At 34.9% G+C, this 18,659-nt stretch overlaps 1 protein-coding gene across 26 annotated transcripts in view; it reads left to right on the forward strand.

The window, feature by feature from the left end:
* Positions 1-14,257: 14,257 nt before the first annotated feature.
* LOC110443252 (serine/threonine-protein phosphatase 2A 56 kDa regulatory subunit delta isoform-like) overlaps positions 14,258-18,659 on the forward strand; it is a 45,017-nt gene continuing 40,615 nt past the window's right edge. For all 26 annotated transcript variants that reach the window (XM_021487350.1, XM_021487349.1, XM_021487345.1 and 23 more), the window contains exons 1-3: positions 14,258-14,364; positions 14,552-14,620; positions 14,813-14,981. In XM_021487350.1, the coding sequence (XP_021343025.1) occupies positions 14,338-14,364; positions 14,552-14,620; positions 14,813-14,981 (265 nt within the window). In that variant the 5' untranslated portion in view covers positions 14,258-14,337. The remainder of the gene's footprint in view (positions 14,365-14,551; positions 14,621-14,812; positions 14,982-18,659) is intronic.

The following is an 18,659-nucleotide window of genomic DNA, read 5'->3' on the forward strand; positions in this document are numbered from 1 at the left end:
CTGTTGCTCACAGTCCGGTATCACCAAACAACAAATTAACATAAATACACCATTTGCTGATTTAGATCATTTTTAGAATATTTCTTATAAGGTTGGTGTTGGGATACTCTACATCTGATCACATGGTGAGAACGATGGGATGTGATTGGTCATTCCTTATATGTTCTAGAAATTTAAATATCAAGGATCTCTGTACCACCGCCAAAACCTGGAACTAAGTGTTGGAAAAGGAAACTCTAAAAAGTTGGGTGGGGCTAGACCCGGGTTGGGACACTGGACTTAGATTGTTATATCATGGCTCTAACCAATTCAGCTACCTGGTTATTTGTTATATCATGGCTCTAACCAATTCAGCTACCTGGTTGTTTGTTATATCATGGCTCTAACCAATTCAGCTACCTGGTTATTTGTTATATCATGGCGCTAACCAATTCAGCTACCTGGTTATTTGTTATGTCATGGCTCTAACCAATTCAGCTACCTGGTCAGTGAAAGTGTCCTGGCCCGGCTGTTCTACAGTTATATCCAACCGGAAGTTATAAGGAAAGGTTAATGTATATACTGAAAAAAAAACACAGTGCAGTGGGACAGGGATCCTTAATAGCATGTATGGGCAAAACCCTGTGATCACTGAAGTGCTTGTTTACGCGTGCAATATACCTGCTGTCTGATACAAGTGTACATTTTGTTTTCAGACACAATTCCTGTAAAATATCAAATGAAATGTTCCATAATTTTCTAATATAGATGTTAAAAAGTGCTTGAAAAGCATAAGTTCTCAAACTAAATAGCATTAAGCAATACATCATAAGAAAACAAGTACATGTACTTGTTTTTGAATGCCAGGTACTGAGGTATATGGGTGCTCGTGTCACCTAGTATGCAAAGAATTGCACTAATAATGCTCCTAGGGATTCATAAAAACTAGAGGAAATATTTCTTTCACTTCTAAGTGCTAGTAACAAACCCAACTATGTTTTCATTCCTGCTTTCCAACATGAAATTGTTCGAGTTCATTATGACCATTTCTAGACGTGAAAAGCTAAAGTTATTCTTTTTTTTTCAAAGTTGTTATATGATTAAGACCCATATTACAACAGATTACCGGAGTAGATACATGGTTAGGAAACTGTAAACGGACATATTTTCACCCCATCCCACATCAAAGACTCTTTTTGACTTGTTAAACAGATTTTATCTGTGTAGAACTCATCCTTCAATTCACGGGTGGAAATATATATTATCCTGCAGTTTTACAATAACTGGAACAAGGAAGTTATGCTCCATCACTCAATTATTTTGCAGCAAAACTAACAAGATTTTTAAATTCTTCTTTGTGAGTTTACTAGCCAACAAAGGATGATTTACCCAGTTTGAGTGGCCAACCCACCTCAAGTTACAACCAGTTACCTACTAATGGAGAAAGTATTCACCGCAAGCTGGTATCCGATTTTCACATCTTGATAAAGTGGGGGTATATATAAGATATACCCAGTCATGTTATGGGCATTTCTAGGCCAGACTTAAGATGAATCCTCGCGATATTGCAGCTATTTATATGATTACCTTTAACATCTAATGGGGCATTGATAACCTAAACATAGCTTTGAAAAATTACTTTAATTTGTATCGAAGATGTTGATGTTTTCTTTCCTAATGTGGCGATTGTAAACACAAATATGTGCCAAAATAGAATGTAACTGTAATACATACGTGTCCATCCACACATAAAACAGCTGTATTTTACCTGTGACTATCTCACAACCTAATTCTAAGAAAGGGTTATCTTATGTAACACAAAAGTTCTGTTTGATGTTCTTTCATGTAGCAAACCTACGCAAAAAGTGCTTACTGCCAGTTATGATGCTCATTAGTAAAGTCTGTTTAACAAGGATTGAGCTTTATACAGAACACATGTAAAATCCGTTTAGCAAGGGGTGGGCTTAAAACGGAGTTTCTATAAAATCTGTTTGCACAAAAAATGTGTTGTTGTTTTTTAGCAAGGGTGGGCTTAAAATTAAACTGTACACATGTACAGTCTGTCTGACAAGGGATCGGCTAAATTAAAAAAAAAAAAAAAAAAATGTTTAACAAAGGGTGAGCTTGTTAATGAACAACATGTGTATAAAAAGGGATACCAAAAGGGTGAGCTTAATTATTACCTATCAAGGGCTTATCACAGGTAAAATACAGATGTTTCATAAAAAATGTATATAAAATATTGGAAGCTACAAGTAGAACATGGTGGAGTTAAACTTATTTCGGTGCATGAGAATTTCTCTCTTTTGAGTTGTGATTCCATTTTAATCACTTTGTTGGTGTCTTCAGATGAGAAATTGAAAATACATAGCTCCCAATATCTGTTTCAGAATGCCAAATGGCATGATGGTGTCATCAAGTTTTGCAGGTGTTATCAATGTAAACACATGCATAGAATATAAGGTAAAATGTATAGGGAGACAAGTGTTTTTTCTACTATTTGTACATGTACGAAGAATATATCATCATATCGTGTCTGGTATATGGGAGAATTTGTAATGTGTTGTTAATTTTGAAAATTATGTATGTACTAGATGTCTTTTTGGAACATGGATCATTATCAGATATGTTGCTTTTAATGTCATATTCTGAACATTAAAATCATTTGTTGCATGATTTAGTTTTTGGGCAATTTTTAATCTCTTACGAGTGGCATTAATCTCCCCGCATTTGCATTTTAAAACCCTGCTAGCTTATTTATCTATCAGAGGGTCTTCATTTCCTTACGATCCATTTGCAAAGGTCGTGGAGGTACATACCATATATCTTGGGTGTATTATGACAAGGCTTGTAGCTTCATTTGTAGATCTTGACTCATTTGAGATGAAATATATCATCAGATTGGCAGAAGATTGATGCCATTTTATCCTTGATAAATATAGTACTTATTAATCTTGGTTATTATAATGAAGTTTCTCAAAAAGTTGGTATAGTAAAACATGTTTATAACGAATCCTATAAGACCTAAACAGTTAGTTTTTGACATTAAAACACATGTAACAAAACACAGGGATCTCTGGTGAGTTCTGCTGTACAGTTAAACATGTTTATAACAAAACACAGGGATCTCTGGTGAGTTCTGCTGTACAGTTAAACATGTTTATAACAAAACACAGGGATCTCTGGTGAGTTCTGCTGTACAGTTAAACATGTTTATAACAAAACACAGGGATCTCTGGTGAGTTCTGCTGTACAGTTAAACATGTTTATAACAAAACACAGGGATCTCTGGTGAGTTCTGCTGTACAGTTAAACATGTTTATAACAAAACACAGGGATCTCTGGTGAGTTCTGCTGTACAGTTAAACATGTTTATAACAAAACACAGGGATCTCTAGTGAGTTCTGCTGTACAATTAAACATGTTTATAACAAAACACAGGAATCTCTAGTGAGTTCCGCTGTACAGTTAAACATGTTTATAACAAAACGCAGGGATCTCTGGTGAATTCTGCTGTACAGTTAAACATGTTTATACCAAAACACAGGGATCTCTGGTGAGTTCTGCTGTACAGTTAAACATGTTTATAACAAAACCCAGGGCCCTCTTTAGTTCTTCTTAGTAAAACATGCTTATAACAAAACACAGGGACTTCTTTAGTTCTTTTTAGTAAAACATGTTTATAACAAAACACAGGGCCCTCTTTAGTTCCCCTTAGTAAAACATGTTTATAACAAAACACAGGGCCCTCTTTAGTTCTTCTTAGTAAAACATGCTTATAACAAAACACAGGGACTTCTTTAGTTCCCCTTAGTAAAACATGTTTATAACAAAACACAGGGACTTCTTTAATTCTTCTTAGTAAAACATGTTTATAACAAAACACAGGGACTTCTTTAATTCTTCTTAGTAAAACATGTTTATAACAAAACACAGGGACTTCTTTAGTTCTCCTTAGTAAAACATGTTTATAACAAAACACTGGGAAACATTTAGTTCTCCTTAGTAAAACATGTTTATAACAAAACACTGTGAAACATTTAGTTCTCCTTAGTAAAACATGTTTATAACAAAACACTGGGAAACATTTAGTTCTCCTTAGTAAAACATGTTTATAACAAAACACTGGGAAACATTTAGTTCTCCTTAGTAAAACATGTTTATAACAAAACACAGGGACTTCTTTAATTCTTCTTAGTAAAACATGTTTATAACAAAACACAGGGCCCTCTTTAGTTCTACTTAGTAAAACATGTTTATAACAAAACACTGTGAAACATTTAGTTCTCCTTAGTAAAACATGTTTATAACACAACACAGGGACTTCTTTAGTTCCCCTTAGTAAAACATGTTTATAACAAAACACAGGGACTTCTTTAGTTCTACTTAGTAACACATGTTTATAACAAAACACAGGGACTTCTTTAGTTCCCCTTAGTAAAACATGTTTATAACAAAACACAGGGACTTCTTTAGTTTTCCTTAGTAAAACATGTTTATAACACAACACAGGGACTTCTTTAGTTCCCCTTAGTAAAACATGTTTATAACAAAACACAGGGCCCTCTTTAGTTCCCCTTAGTAAAACATGTTTATAACAAAACACAGGGCCCTCTTTAGTTCTTCTTAGTAAAACATGCTTATAACAAAACACAGGGACTTCTTTAGTTCTACTTAGTAAAACATGTTTATAACAAAACACAGGGCCCTCTTTAGTTCTTCTTAGTAAAACATGCTTATAACAAAACACAGGGACTTCTTTAGTTCTCCTTACGTAAACATGTTTATAACAAAACACAGGGCCCTCTTTAGTTCCCCTTAGTAAAACATGTTTATAACAAAACACAGGGACTTCTTTAGTTCTCCTTAGTAAAACATGTTTAAAACAAAACACAAGGACCTCTTTAGTTCACCTTAGTAAAACATGTTTATAACAAAACACAGGGACTTCTTTAGTTCTACTTAGTAAAACATGTTTATAACAAAACACAGGGACTTCTTTAGTTCTCCTTAGTAAAACATGTTTATAACAAAACACTGGGAAACATTTAGTTCTCCTTAGTAAAACATGTTTATAACAAAACACAGTGACTTCTTTAGTTCTCCTTACTAAAACATGTTTATAACAAAACACAGGGCCCTCTTTAGTTCTCCTTCGTTTAAAATGTTTATAACAAACCCGAGTGCACCTAAGTAATTAGTTCTCGGCTTTAAAATATTTTTGGAAACTAGTGGCGGGGACCTAAGTAAAATAGTGAGTAAAACACGTTGAAATTGAAAGAGTTTGTAGGAAAAGCAGATTGCTGTACAGCAGTTGATGGCGAAAGGCCTTTCTTACCATCCCCGAGTAGTCTACGTACAAAGAGTATTGTCGAAATGAGCAATCTCCTCATCCGTTACCAGTGTAGTGAAGACCCGTGTCATTTGTAACCTGAACTTTGGTAGTCCTCTGATGACGGAAAAGTGACATTAGGTGCAGTGCATAACGCTTCTGGCTAATATCAAAACCGGCGGCCATGGTTCGATTTCTCGATCGGATGAGAAAATGTATCGAGACACCTGCCGGAAAAAAATTATATATATACCGGTATATACCCCGGTTTTACGACGACTCGACTCCAAATTTTGACGACTTATAAATCACGTATATTATGCATGTCACGCCGTTATGCCAATGGCCTCGAATCTTGAAAATGATGGATAACTTGAAAGAATATCTTTAGGAGTTTGTGTCTGGTTCAAGTTTAAGCAATATTCTTGGTATCTTTATTCGTTCGTTAGCAGGGACCAATTACTACTCAGTTTATCCTTACGGTGTAGTTTTTCGTGTTTAGCATAAAAAACTATGTCTATAGAGTCGAGTGTCCCCTTAAGTACTTATGAGGTTTATAGGAATTCATTTTAAATGATATTGACAGGACTAATAAAGGTCTTCGGTGATTAGGACTCAGTTTCGAATATCAAAAAATCCACAATAGCACCGTGAAATAAAACCAAATCATTGGTACTCTGGCCTGCTCACTCCGCTCTTAGGATCCCCGTACCACTGTCAAAAAGGGCTACTAAGTGTTGGAAACTGGTGTTTCCGACATGACTATAGCTTTGATAAATAATTTCTGAAAAGAAAATCATACCTTACGATACTTTTTAATGTGAAATAATGATGAAACAAACAAAATACAATCGACAACAGTGTTCTGGGTGTAGAAAAACCGGGGCTAGACATGAATTCGAACCATGGACTTCAGACTGATGTTCTACCGTTTACATGATAGAATCGCATTGCATTCGATAAACTCATTTCATGACAAGGAGATAAATATTCACCCGTATAGCAGAAACGGCAACAGATTTCTCTTAACATAATTATATAATGACATATAATGGAGAAGAGGTGGTGGTGTGTGGTTGTGTGTTGAAGTGATTTCTTTATCGACCAATTTGAACTGACCTATTCCTTATGTAAACAATAAACTAATTCTTCAGTTTCTGTTTTTGGTTTTTTTTCAGTAAAACAATTTAATATTTTCATGCTTCACACAAATTAAAAATTGAAACCCTTGGCATTCTTCGTACATATTCTTTAGAAATTTCTCGTTTCAAGGATTTAACCATTTATTTGGTCTTTAATTTGTGAAAAGGTATGTCATCGACCATTTCTTCCGTAGGAACGAGGCACATATCCTAACCCCACTTTCCGTATATGTTTGTATGTGTATGAGTTTCAGGAGGTTTCAGTAGTTTGTTTCAGGTCTAATTTGGGTGTCAGGAAGCTAACTAAGTGTGATTGTCGTGAAACTATGTCAGAGTGTCCGGGAGATAACATGTGTCCGGAAGCTTTGCCATGGATTAAGGACAAGTGTGCGCGAANTGCTAGAAACATGCTGGGATGAAGGGCTTCAAAGTTTGTTCAAATAAATGACCTTCATCTATTTTCAAGCTCACAGGGGTCAAATACGTTAAAATCTTTAAGCAACTTTTTCTGAATAACCAAGAGGCCTAGGGTGTTGATATTTGGCCAGTAACATGCTGGGATGAAGGGCTATCAAGTTTGTTCAAATAAATGACCTTGACTTATATTCAAGGTCACAGGGGTCAAATATGTTTTTAACCTTTAAACTACTTCTTCTGAATAACCAAGTGGCCTAGGGTGATGATATTTGGCCAGTAACATGCTGGGATGAAGGGCTATCAAGTTTGTTCAAATAAATGACCTTGACTTATATTCAAAGTCACAGGGGTAAAATATGTTTTTTAACCTTTAAACAACTTCTGAATAACCAAGAGGCCTAGGGTGATGATATTTGGCCAGTAACATGCGGATATGAAGGGCTACCAAGTTTGTTCAAATGAATGACCTTGATTTATATTCAAGGTCACAGGGATCAAATATAATAAAAACTTTTAAACAACTTCTTCTGAATTACCAAGAGGCCTAGGGTGATGCTAGTTGGCCAGTAACATGCTGAAATGAAGGGCTACAAAGGTTGTTCAAATGAATGACCTTGATTTATATTCAAGGTCACAGGGATCAAATATGTTAAAAACCTTTATACAACTTCGTCTGAATAGCTGAGAGGCCTCGGGTGATGATATTTGGCCAGTAACATGCTTGGATGAAGGGCTACTAAGTTTGTTCAAACTAATTACTTTAAATCATATTCAAGGTCACTGGGGTCAAATATGTTAAAAATATTTAAACAACTTCTTCTGAATAACTGAGAGGCATAGGGTGATGATATTTAGCCAGTAACATGCTGGAATGAAGGGCTACCAAGTTTGTTCAAATAAATGACCTTGACTTATATTCAAGGTCACAGTGGTCAAATATGTTAAAAACATTTAAACAACTTCTTTTGAATAACCAAGAGGCCTAGGGTGATGATATTTGGCCAGTAACATGCTTGGATGAAGGGCTACCAAGTTTGTTCAAATAAACGACATTGACTTACATTCAAGGTCATAGGGGTCAACTATGTTTAAAACCTTTAAACAACTTCTTCTAAATAACCGAGACAGCTATGGTGATGATATTTGGCCATTAACATGCTTTTAAATATATGTTTAAATCTTTAAATGATTTGTTCTGTATAACCAAACGATACAGGGTGATGATATCTTGCTAGAAGCATGCTGAGTTGGGAGACTATAAACTCTGTTCAACCTAATGTCCTTGTTCGACATTCAAGGTCACGGGCGTCAAATGTTTAAATCTTTTAATAGGTTCTTATGAATCAAACAATGATATTCTGCCTGCAGTGTGAGATTAATACCAGATGAGCGATTCAGGCCAATTGGGCCTCTTGTTTATTTTTTCAAATATTTTACTTCCTCAGCAAGTGTTTACGGAGGATGCCAAGGTTGAGGAGCCCTGGAATCTTCCCCCTTAACAATGTATTGTCCTCTCATAGGAGGGCTTTCATTCAACATTCGTCTTTCTTTCACTTTCTTTCTTTCATCATATTTCATAAATTGAATGGAGATACTAAAACATTTGAACCTAACATAAAGGACGAACACTTACTTGCATTGATACACACAACATGTACATACAATAACATGTATACAAACATACACACACATATATATATATACATTCATAGACACAAAACAAATAACATAAATAAACAAATTTGCATACAAACATACATTTAAAAAACTTGAGACAACAATAACATAAATAAGTATAAATTATGTGCAAAAGTTGTCTATTCTCCGGTTGTGTTATAGAAGGGCTACTGTTAGGTAGGTCATTGTATAACACTTATATCAACGAAATGATCTCTGTAGATATTTGAGTTTGTACAAAGCATACTTATGAATAAAAAAATCACTGTTATTGTGCATATAATCTGGCATATTGTCAGGGTGTCTACATCAGTGGGGACCATTTTCTCCAATATCCTAGAAACCTTTCTGACTCATATTTACTGTTTGAAATGTGTTTTTGTACTTTGTATGTTTCCTTAATTTCATTGAGAAGTGCTCATATAGATAGTTTATTTTTAAAACATTTCGTTTTAAAGATATAATATTTAATTATCAAGTTTATTAAATTGTCAACTTCCGCATCTGGTTCGCCTGCACAAGTTATACCAAAATTAAATTGTTTTTTATTCAATGTGTAGTTGATATGAAAAATTTGGGTTAACCTCTTACAATTATGAAGCAATCTTTTAACTTCATGGCAGTCGCATAGAATGTGTTCAATAGTTTGCCGATGTGTTTTACGGAAAGAGCAAAATGAATTTTCAACTAATCCCATTTTAGAAACAAGAGAGTTGGTAGTTAGAATGTGGTGATTGATCCTGTACTGAAACCATTGTAGTTTAGAGTTTTTAGTGATCCGGAAAGGAAGTTTGTAGATCTGTTTCCATGACTCATCACTGATATTATAATGGCCGTCGCTATTACCACCCGAGTGTCAATAGCAAAGCTTATATTCTCGTTGTTAGCCCTATCAGGATACACACAACCGTCAACACACTATTACTCTCCGCTACCCGGCACACCGTTTTTTCGTTATCTAGCCCGAGTGTCAATAGCCACTCCGTATTATAATTTTCACAATTTTGTTTGCAAGTTGGTAAAACATTGTTTTTACAAAGTATATTGTACATGTCTTTAGCTCCTTTATTACTTTTAAGAATAGTTATTAAGTTCAATGGGATATATATGGGTACGGTACTGGTATATGTGTATTAAATTGTTGAAATTGATGAAGGTCCTTTGAAATTACAGATACTATGCCCTGGTATTTTAGAAAAGTACATCCTATATTATATCTACGTTGAAATTTTTCATATGGAAGACATTTTCCGTTATGTCCAATCACATCATTGATAATTCTGACTCCTTTTAGAAACAGAGCCTGATTGTGAGTGACAGACAGACTGGATATTTCGTATGACTGTAAACTTACGTGTGAGTGTCCATAGGCTAAGTGTGAGTTTGGAAACTTATGTGAGTTTTGGTAGGCTTAGTATGAGTATAAGTGTCAGGAAGCTTCCTGTGAGTGTCTGGAAGAGAACGAGCGTCCAGTGCGAGAATCCGGAGCCCTTGTGTAAAAGTCCAATAGCTTAGTACGAGTGTCCGGTGTGTGTGGCTTCGTCTGATAGTCTGGAAGCCTTGTGTCAAAGTCCAATAGCTTAGAACGAGCGCCCGGTGTTCGGGGCTTCGTCTGATAGTAAAGTCCAATAGCTTAGTAAGGCTTTGTCTGATAGTCTGGAAGCCTTGTGTCAAAGTCCAATAGCTTAGTACGAGCGCCCGGTGTTCGGGGCTTAGTCTGCTAGTCTGGAAGCTTCTTGTCAAAGTCCAATAGCTTAGTACGAGCGCCCGGTGTTCGGGGCTTCGTCTGATAGTCTGGAAGCCTTGTGTCAAAGTCTAATAGCTTAGTGCGAGTGTCCGGTGTTCGGGGCTTAGCCTGATAGTTTGGAAGCCTTGTGTGGAAGTATTTAGCCTAGTGTCAGTGCCCGAAAGCTTATGAGTGTCCGGAAGTTAGATTGTCGGGATTATCGAAGTCTGCACTAACAAACTTCCAATGTCCAGATGCCACGTGACCAAACATCAATATTTGTCATATCTAAAGACCAAAAGATTAATGTTGCCGTTTCTTTAAAAAAACAACGTTTAAAATTTTAAGATTATCTTTACTATAAACAAATCCGCATAGGATCGGCGTTACTAACAATATATCAAGTCGTACAAACATCTTTTTCGTTGAACTTTTCATTGAACTTTTTAAACAGAGCACATTTAGTCTTTACAGAATAGATTTCATAGGTAGACACATTTGAGCTGCTCTGTTATATCCCATTATATTACAATTTGAACACGTCTCAGAATTCTTCTTGCGTACACCAAATTTTAAATGGACATCACTATGAAAATTTTAGCAAGAAACCCGAAGATAGTTTTGAAATCCAAGGGTTTGCTCTTAATATACATCTCTTGTTGAGAAGTAATGGCTATCGAAGATGATCTGATGGTTATCCATTGCAATTGTATTGAGCAAGAATTATAAGACTACCTTATCTAGAACACCGCGATCCCCATCCCTACCCCCTTTCCCGATGGCGGTAAAGACATGTTCTATCAATGAGTCTAGACATCCTTGACGTCCTATTTATGGTCAACTACCACCGCCCCCCCCCCCCCCCCTCTCTCTCTCTCTCTCTCTCTCTCTCTCTCTCTCTCTCTCTCTCAAATTAATTAATGGTACTATGTACTAAATTCATGTATCAGATATCACAAATTGTCGATATAATGTACGTTTCGTGGTTTGAATCTATAGCAGTATATGTTTCTTGAATTAAAAAAAAATCTTTAAAATGTAAACCAACTACATTGAAACCCCTGCCACAAACAGATCTAAATAGATTTTTCTAACACCTTCATTATTCTCTCTGATCCGTGACGATCCTTGTTTGATTACCTTAACAAGAAATCTAGAATCTATATATGGTCTGTATAACCGACTAACTTTGAACCGTAATGAGACGGTTAAACTAATAAAGACCTCAGTGGAAAACCCAGGGGGTTTCGGGGCTTAAGTGTTAAAAGCGTGATATTAAAAGTCATTTTTCTTTTTTGTAAATTAAAAGGGTAACGTGTAAATACAAACTCAATCGTATCGCAGGTACAGTAAATAAATCTAAGATGTAAATATTAAAAAAATTACATGCATGCATATTTTCTTTTTCCGTTTACTTCTTAAGTTGGAGTTGTTTCCCCTGAATCACCTAGCGACAGGTAAACACATACGTAACATGACTATTGAGTTTCCAGTTGTTTGGTATGTTTGTAGTTGTGATAATAGCACATACTAATACCTGTCGTACTGTTTAAATGACCTCAATAACAAACCCCTTATACACAGGCGGTTTTACATCAGGGGTTTAATTGATTTAACTCAATCAGCACAGCAATAGGAACAGCGTTCTTTAATTTGTATAAACGTGTAAATTACCTCTTCCAGCTCCGAACATAAGTATGATACTTACTTTTTGATATTAGATATTTCACGAGCGGTAAGTTTAATCCATATATTGCTTCATATACATATGTAGTTTGGTCTTATAAAATTCAGTTATTCAAATTATATCATTATTTATACCTTATCGCAAGAAATAATGAAACAATTCCAGTAGGATAGAATTAAATCATTTATTTCAGATGATCTAATGGTCTATAGCTTTTGCATGAAAATGTCTCTTAATTAAAAAATATTTTGAAGTGGGAAGAGCAGACGTAAGTATGTATTACTTTTTTGTATTGTTTATTTTGCAAATCGATCCAAACGTTTCAATGAAAAAAAATGCAATAATCCAATAAAGTTGTTCAGAGTTGTAGATTTACTGAGTGTTGAACCTTTTTGTTATTTAAAAGTAACGATTGTTAGAAACACAAACACGTCGTGTTCTAACTTTGACCTGAAATCGGGGCATTTATCAGATCATTTAAAATAACATAGCCCTGGTACATCTTACAAGCAATTGAGATATGATTCTAAAATGTATATTAAATACTTTCTACGTATTATTTAACCATTACGTACGTGACCATTTGAGTCCATAAAAAAAATCATAACCGAAGACAACCCGCACCAAAATATGTTGGCCTATGTTGACTGGTTAGAGCCCTCGTCAAACGATCTCCGTAGATGTTTCCTGTTCGTCCTCTTCATATGTAAATACATATCTTATTATGTACGTTATTGCGTTGTTTGTACAAAATAATACATTGTTTTCCATTCTGCTGCGCTCATACTACTGGAACAATCATATACTATTATGAAGCGCAATCGAGCACCACATTAAAAAAATCGTCATGTGTTAATATAATTGTATATATACGCCAACCTTTGGCTTAGTATATATGTCCATCCGTTTATCAACTTAATTGGTCTTCCTGACAAAAGTCTGCAACCAAATTTCATGAAATCCACGCATTTATTCATGACATCGGTCTCTTTTGATGTTCTTATAATTGAAAGTCAATGCCATACGTTCAAGATTAAGGTCACAACTCTAGAATATCGACAAGATAATTTGAAAACGACATATTTGGCTTGTCCGCAGGTTCCCGACAAAAATCAGCCAAAATACATGAAACAATCTCTCTATATAAGATAAAGGTAAAGGTCATATGGTCAAGGTCATGCCTAAGAATCATTTCACGACATCCTGCCTCATTTTCAAACATCATGGCCCGTACAGCTTGATTGAACATATATGCATGCTTTTTTTTTTTTATCTTCGTTTAGTTTTAGTAGATATGTACACCATACTTACAATGATATTATGGGCGTATTATTACCGTTTGTATTTACCTCATTCCCTGAAAATGTTCTTTTCATATATAAACTATTGACATTCACTTTTACCCATTTACCTAACTTTTCTTTTCTTTTTCTTTTCCCCGTGTTACGGCAAATTTAAAACGCCTTTAGGAATATTGAGTTTGATATATAATGAATGTGTTTAGTATAAAACGCCTGAAGGTCTGAATTAGGACCTCGATTCAAATGTTTTAAACACATGCATCTTTTTATTCAGTAATGTATGCTGTTGGTGTGATCGACATCCCTGAAAGTAACCCAAAAATAAGCTGACATAAAAAAAATACTGTTATAGATTATGAAACGTTCATCTGACACGATGCATGTAATTTAAACGTTACAAACGATAGCTTGTTAATTTGTATATACAAGCAAGTGATCAATAAACGACCAAATTTAATAGTGCTAATCTGAAAAAAGGTGTTCATGTTATTATTATTGACATGACGCACATATGACAATACCTCAACGATAATAATGTTAACTATTAATAATCAAAATAGTATAATATCCTATTATTATTTATAGAATCATACCATATATCTACAACTATTGTTTTGAACTGATCGACCTAGGTTTGCATTGATATTTTTTTTATATTACTGGTATGAACACCGAAAAAAATTCAGAAACTATATCAAATTTAAGTAGCTAGCGTACAGCAGTGTCAGTAATATACGCCCTACTGTACGTTATCAATTATCTAACATTGGAGTAGTCAAATATAAGTTCATTAAAAATGAGATTTATATTTACTGGTGTTGGAAACATGCTTTAAAATGTTAGTGGTGTTAATTAGGCATCGCTCTATCATTAACATGTATGCCGCATGAGTACCTGTTTTTGTGTCTAAATGTGTGGTAACCACTTGTAAACTTTACAGTCACATGACCACAGGTAAACCTTACAATTCCATGTGACTTGGGTCAACCAATCAAATCGCTTGTTTGGTGTTGAAGCGATCTGTACATTGTTGGAAGGGAAAACGTTCTTCCTGGGGGGAAATTTTCCTTTTCGACATGCCAAATAAACCAAAGAAAGAGAAGGTAGGTGTTTTGGTAGTCGCATTTACATGTATGAATTCGATCCTTCAACTTTTGTGTCTTGAACCAATGAATTATCCATGGATTTCCCGTTTGACATGTCAAAATTCCGACTGACAGACACGCCGCTTGACGAATAAACACAGCTTATTTCGATAATTATGGATGTTTTTGTTTGTTTACTTGACAGACAGTTACAAAGACTACTGGTGGAACAAAAGCAAACGCGAAAGAAAGTACTGAAAATGCAGAAAATGAGGTAAGTTCGTTATTGTTTGTCTATGTATACGAAACATTCCCTACCAAAGATGGCAGCCATATTGACATGGTATCAAATATGGCGGCTTGCCTCAAATGCAAATTTCTCCTTCATTCATAGTGTTGCTTGTATTCCCATTTGTAGAAATTAGTGAACTCCTGCCGTCATAAACCCATGTCTGTTTGTTTACAGGCAAAGAAAAAGGCGGCGAATCAAAATGCCGAGCAGCATCCACCTCCAGCACAGATTTCCAAAATGAAATTCTCCGGCCCCCCTCACGTCAAGAAAGACAAAAGACAAAATTCATCAAGATTCAACGTGTCTAAAAACAGAGAACTTGTGAAGCTGCCACTACTGAAAGGTACACATTAATTACGGAATCGAATAACAACTGTAACTTAAAGAAGTAGTCAAACTCAAAGTTGTTTACAAATATACAAAAAGTGAAAAAACATTCTGATGTGAGGTTGAATGGGATTAAACCTCTTCTCGAACACAGAATAATGTAAGGGAATACTGGTTTTACGTTAACAAATCCAGAATTTAACAATATTTGCTTTGCAACTATCACTGTCATGACTTGTAAAATTTTCCTCACATGTCTGTTATGTTTTCAAAGTGGGGACACTTTGGATTTAATAAGAGAGTTAGTCATCTAGAGCGACAGATATTATTATTCTCAGCCGGGAGACGTTATTGATACTGTATCCTGTATAAAATATCTGTGAGAGCCCCTGAACAATCTCTCTGCTGGCACTGTTTGTTTTGTTTGCAGGTTTATTTGTAGTTCAACCATTGAAATGTTTATGTGTGCCATTTTGATATTTAAACTAATACAAAAGGTGTTGTCAGCCTTCATCAGGCAATTGACTAATGAAACCTAAATTAACACATACGTTTTAAAAATGTATAAGTTGCTGGCAATAAAATCAGTCAATTTCTCTTTGCGATAGGTTCAAAATGATGATCAAGTTCAGAAATCCTTTTAGATACTCATGAATAAAAGGAATGCTTCAGCAATGATGTACACTGTATGCTGATTAATATCATTAATCATTTTCTTAGAAATCAAATTTTATATATTTGTATGCTCTGATCCTTTTAAAGAAATGTATCATAACTGTTCATTTGCTAAATACTTAACAGTATTTAAAGCAAGTTAGGAGTTGTTCACAACCTACTGTATTAAATTATATAGTTATACAGGTGAAGCCTTTGGAGTATAAGATAAATCTATGTCAGTTCTTCAGTCCTTCCCAAATTCTTTTCTGTACCATAACTTTGACTCTGTAAATCTCTGGTTTGTACTCTGGATTTCAAGGTCATGTTGTGAATCCTGGAGTCAAATGTCTACTGATTTTGTTGTGCTTCTCTGGGTCACACCTTTTGAATGTTTAAAGGTTCTTTTTGTCTGAATGAGCTACATTAAACAGTTTAATTTCTGGTCCATACCTACTATCAATGTCAGATTTCTAAGCAAGGCATCAATTTGATCAAAAGGCAAAAAATAAAGGTATTAGTTTTACTGGCTGAAATTTTGGTAGTTTCAATATTATTTTTATGAAACTTGTAATTTGTTTCACTATGATTAACTGAAAAGAATCAAATGTGACATTTACTTGCAACTCCAAACCACCTGCTGGAGAAGTTGTTCAACAATATGATCTAGGGCTGCAACGGTTAGAAAAAATGCCACTCAGATAACCGTGTGTGCTTATCCGAACCGAAACCGGGTAAGCATGTTTTCTTGTGCAATGAAATACGACCATCAATGACTCTTTATTTTGATAAAAATATGATAACTTAATTCATTAAATGCATACACAAAGATAACTCAATACTTATGTCTTTTGAATACAGTTGTCAAACATTCTCAAAAAAGTTATGAATTGGTAACATATCTCTAGCCTCTCGATAGGGAAATTTGTACTCTCACTTCACTCTTATGTGTTGTCAATGCTATGTGCACATATTTATACGCATCAATTCTGGTCGGAACACTGACGATAGCTGCCGGTGACTGATGAGTTACATAAACATAGTTCAACAGAATGTTAGAAAAGATCACGAGTGTTTTGGAGGTCTGTCAATCAGCAGACAGTAGCGACATTTCTGCCCGGGAAGTCAATTAATACTGTCCTACATTTGGGGCGTTTTCGGGTACGTATATTTGCTAACCGAATAATACTCGTAACCGAACCCGACCGGGTACTCGGTTCCCGTTCCAGCTCTAATATAATCCAGTGACTTCACTAAAAACACCGACAGGGTTTTCCCATAGGATGATATTTCGACCTATCAGAAGGCAGAAGTGTTGATCATTGGGCAGACAGTAAATAATAACAGACGGTTAGATGCAGACATCTGATTATCAGGTGGAATCACCTTCAAGGTTCAGCATACGTAGTGTATCATTGTATGAGAAGAACCCCTGTAACAGATCTTTATTCACAAAATTCAAAATGTACTGAAATAGTCAATGAAAAAAAGTTTCTGGGATAAAAAAAATCATAGACAATTTAGCACCATTAAATTATTTTGATTACATATCAGCAGGTACAATATGTATCTCATTTCAAAAGTTTTTTGTCAAATCAGACCTGTCGATGACTCGACATTATACAAAATTTTCAGTAACACAGTTTTTTTATTCACTCAATCAGGTTACTATCTTGTTGACTGTGTGTAAAGTGAAATTACCTAACACCAGTGCTTCTTCCTACATTGGTTATCCATGTTGAAATTACCACAGATTTCAAATATTTGAACTAACAATTCAATACGTAGTACACACTTTTTCAGTGAATGTTGTAAACAAGTCCTGATTAGCAAGACGGGGCACTTTCCGTAGTTCATTTCATGCTTGCCACTAACAGATGCCATGCTGTAATTTTGAGAAGTTCCATTTAAAAAAAATGTTCAGTTCAACAGGATAAAAACATAGTACTCAATGCATGATTTATATGAAAACCAAAAGTCATACTTTTACTTTCATATCAGTATAACTTGCATTATATCTTCAAACTTTGAAAGTGATGTTTTTGTTGGTTTCTGTATGACATGCTACACATGACAGCTTTGCTGAAATTCAGTGTTTCATTTTGGAATCAAGTTATGATTCATAATTTATATGACACGGTACAATTGTTTACGTTAAATTTTGTTGATGTGTTTTCGAATTCAGTAAAGTCACTAGCAGGTGTTTTAGACTCTTATTGGTTTTATAACAATCTTCAATTTTGCTGTAATAAGCCCATTTCGTTTTTAAGTCATAGGTGTGCAGTACATTAAAATTAGGTAACTGGTGTCTTAACCTCAAAGTCATAAACTAGATAAGTGCAAAATTTCAATCAAAATATGGTCATGGTCATAGCTTTTAAATTGTTCAAAGGTATTTCATTTAACCTTTATCATACCTGCACAATTATAAGGTCACTGTAACCTTCACTTTGTGAAAGGTCAGTAAAATCTTATCTGGAATATAACTTTTGAACCGTGATATATACATTTCAAATGTTCCTGCAACACCCACTGAAGGTTTGCAGTGTAATATTATTAGTTTATTGGAACCTCAACCTCAAGGTCAAAGGTGAAATAAATATAAAATTTCCAGGTTAAAACTATATCTGATATTTCATTGAAATAGGATATGCAAATGGATCAGCTGGAAAAGGCTCTCATATACATGCAACAGTGATCTTACTTAAATATGAATATGTCTCAAGTTCTTGACCAATCTATCAGATGTAGGTCATTATGATATATGGATCAGCTGGAAAAGGCTTTCATATACATGCATGATGCAACAGTGATCTTACTTGACAATCTATCAGATGTAGGTCATTATGATTTATGGATCAGCTGGAAAAGGCTTTGATATACATGCATGATGCAACAGCGATCTTACTTGAATATGGATATGTCTCAAGTTCTTGACCAATCTATCAGATGTAGGTCATTATGATATAGTTTTGTTTCACTGACTTAGAGTTTGATTGGACTAGCTCCATTTCTTTGGATAAACTTCACATTTTACTCA

Source organism: Mizuhopecten yessoensis, unplaced genomic scaffold (genome assembly GCF_002113885.1).
Source record: "Mizuhopecten yessoensis strain PY_sf001 unplaced genomic scaffold, ASM211388v2 scaffold716335, whole genome shotgun sequence".
Lineage (NCBI taxonomy): Eukaryota > Metazoa > Mollusca > Bivalvia > Pectinida > Pectinidae > Mizuhopecten > Mizuhopecten yessoensis.